At 37.3% G+C, this 1,256-nt stretch overlaps 1 protein-coding gene across 1 annotated transcript in view; it reads right to left on the bottom strand.

Annotated features, from left to right (window-relative positions):
* Positions 1–1,256, bottom strand: part of ZNF704 (zinc finger protein 704) — a 375,130-nt gene that overhangs the window by 268,206 nt on the left and 105,668 nt on the right. Inside the window, exon 2 of the mRNA XM_007944653.2 lies at positions 648–886. Coding sequence (XP_007942844.1) covers positions 648–865 — 218 coding nt within the window. The 5' untranslated portion in view covers positions 866–886. The remainder of the gene's footprint in view (positions 1–647; positions 887–1,256) is intronic.

The raw sequence follows: 1,256 nt of genomic DNA on the forward strand, positions 1-1,256 counted from the left end.
TACTTGGGAATAAATCTTACCAGAGACACAAAAGACCTCTACAAAGAAAACTATAAAAAGCTACTTCAAGAAACCATAAAAGACCTAAATAAACAGAAGATCGCCATGAGTTAGAGTCAACTCGACAGCAACTAATACAACAGGCCACCAATAGTCTGTGTGACGTATTTTTTCATTAAACAACAACAAAAAAAAACTATGGAAAACATAAAGCCATTCTTAGCTCACATACCATATAAAAATAGTCCAAAGACCAAATCTGGCCCACTGTCAGGTTTGCTAACCCGTGACAGAATGATCTGACAGATAATATTTGCATTCAAGTGGCAATATTCAGTCCCACATTTCATGTTTCCTCTTTTTTTAAAAACAAAACAAAACACCCTTTCTATTATTATTCATTTACCAAAAGCTAATAAAACATTATTAGTTTTCTAGAGCTACAGTAGTTCCAACTACAGTGCTTGGAGTCAGCTCTAAAAAGCAGGGCCACCTGCTCTATTTCACACAAGCAACAGAAGAAAATTCTTGGCAGAAAACCCTTCTTAGTCTATACACTAAGGAGAGATATGGGGAAGATCTTGCTTGCATGCTTGCCACCCACTTATGGAGGCCGACACATATATGGTGGTATAATTTTTTCTTACCTTGCTGGAGGAACATCAATGTTTGAAGAAACAACTTTTCGTTTTTGCTCAAGAAGACAGATGGAGCGAGTGTTTTCTTTCTCATGGTCAAGGACTCGGTTTGTTTTTTTGGTGTCTGTTATTTTCACATCTTCTTCCATGGCCAAGGGGAACAAGTGCTGATGAGACTTTTTATTAGAGTCGCGTTTTAAGTCCTCTGATTGAAATGAGAAGGTCATATCCCGCTTAATGCTCCCGGCCTGTAAAAAGAAATAAAAAACTCTTACTGACTTAGCACAACTACGTACAATGGCTATGAGGAGAAATCAGACATTGTCCTTCCCTGTTCTTCTTGAAAACTGTATACTTTAAATGGGAAAAATTTAACACAAAAATAAAATATAACTAAAGTTATAAAGTTATAGAGAGTTGGTGCATCTGTCATAATGCAAAGCAACAAAGACACAAAAGAAACCATTCAGGGACTTCCAGTAAGATAGAGGAATAGGCAGACAGGGGACACAGACCCTCTTCAACAAAGAAAAGAAAAACCAATTGACAGAGATACAGAAGATAATCCTGGAGCCCTGAGCTTTGAAAGGAACTATACAGAAGTGGATTAGGCACCAA

Source organism: Orycteropus afer, unplaced genomic scaffold (genome assembly GCF_000298275.1).
Source record: "Orycteropus afer afer isolate SDZICR_OR568_19922 unplaced genomic scaffold, OryAfe1.0 scaffold00129, whole genome shotgun sequence".
Taxonomy (NCBI): Eukaryota; Metazoa; Chordata; class Mammalia; order Tubulidentata; family Orycteropodidae; genus Orycteropus; species Orycteropus afer.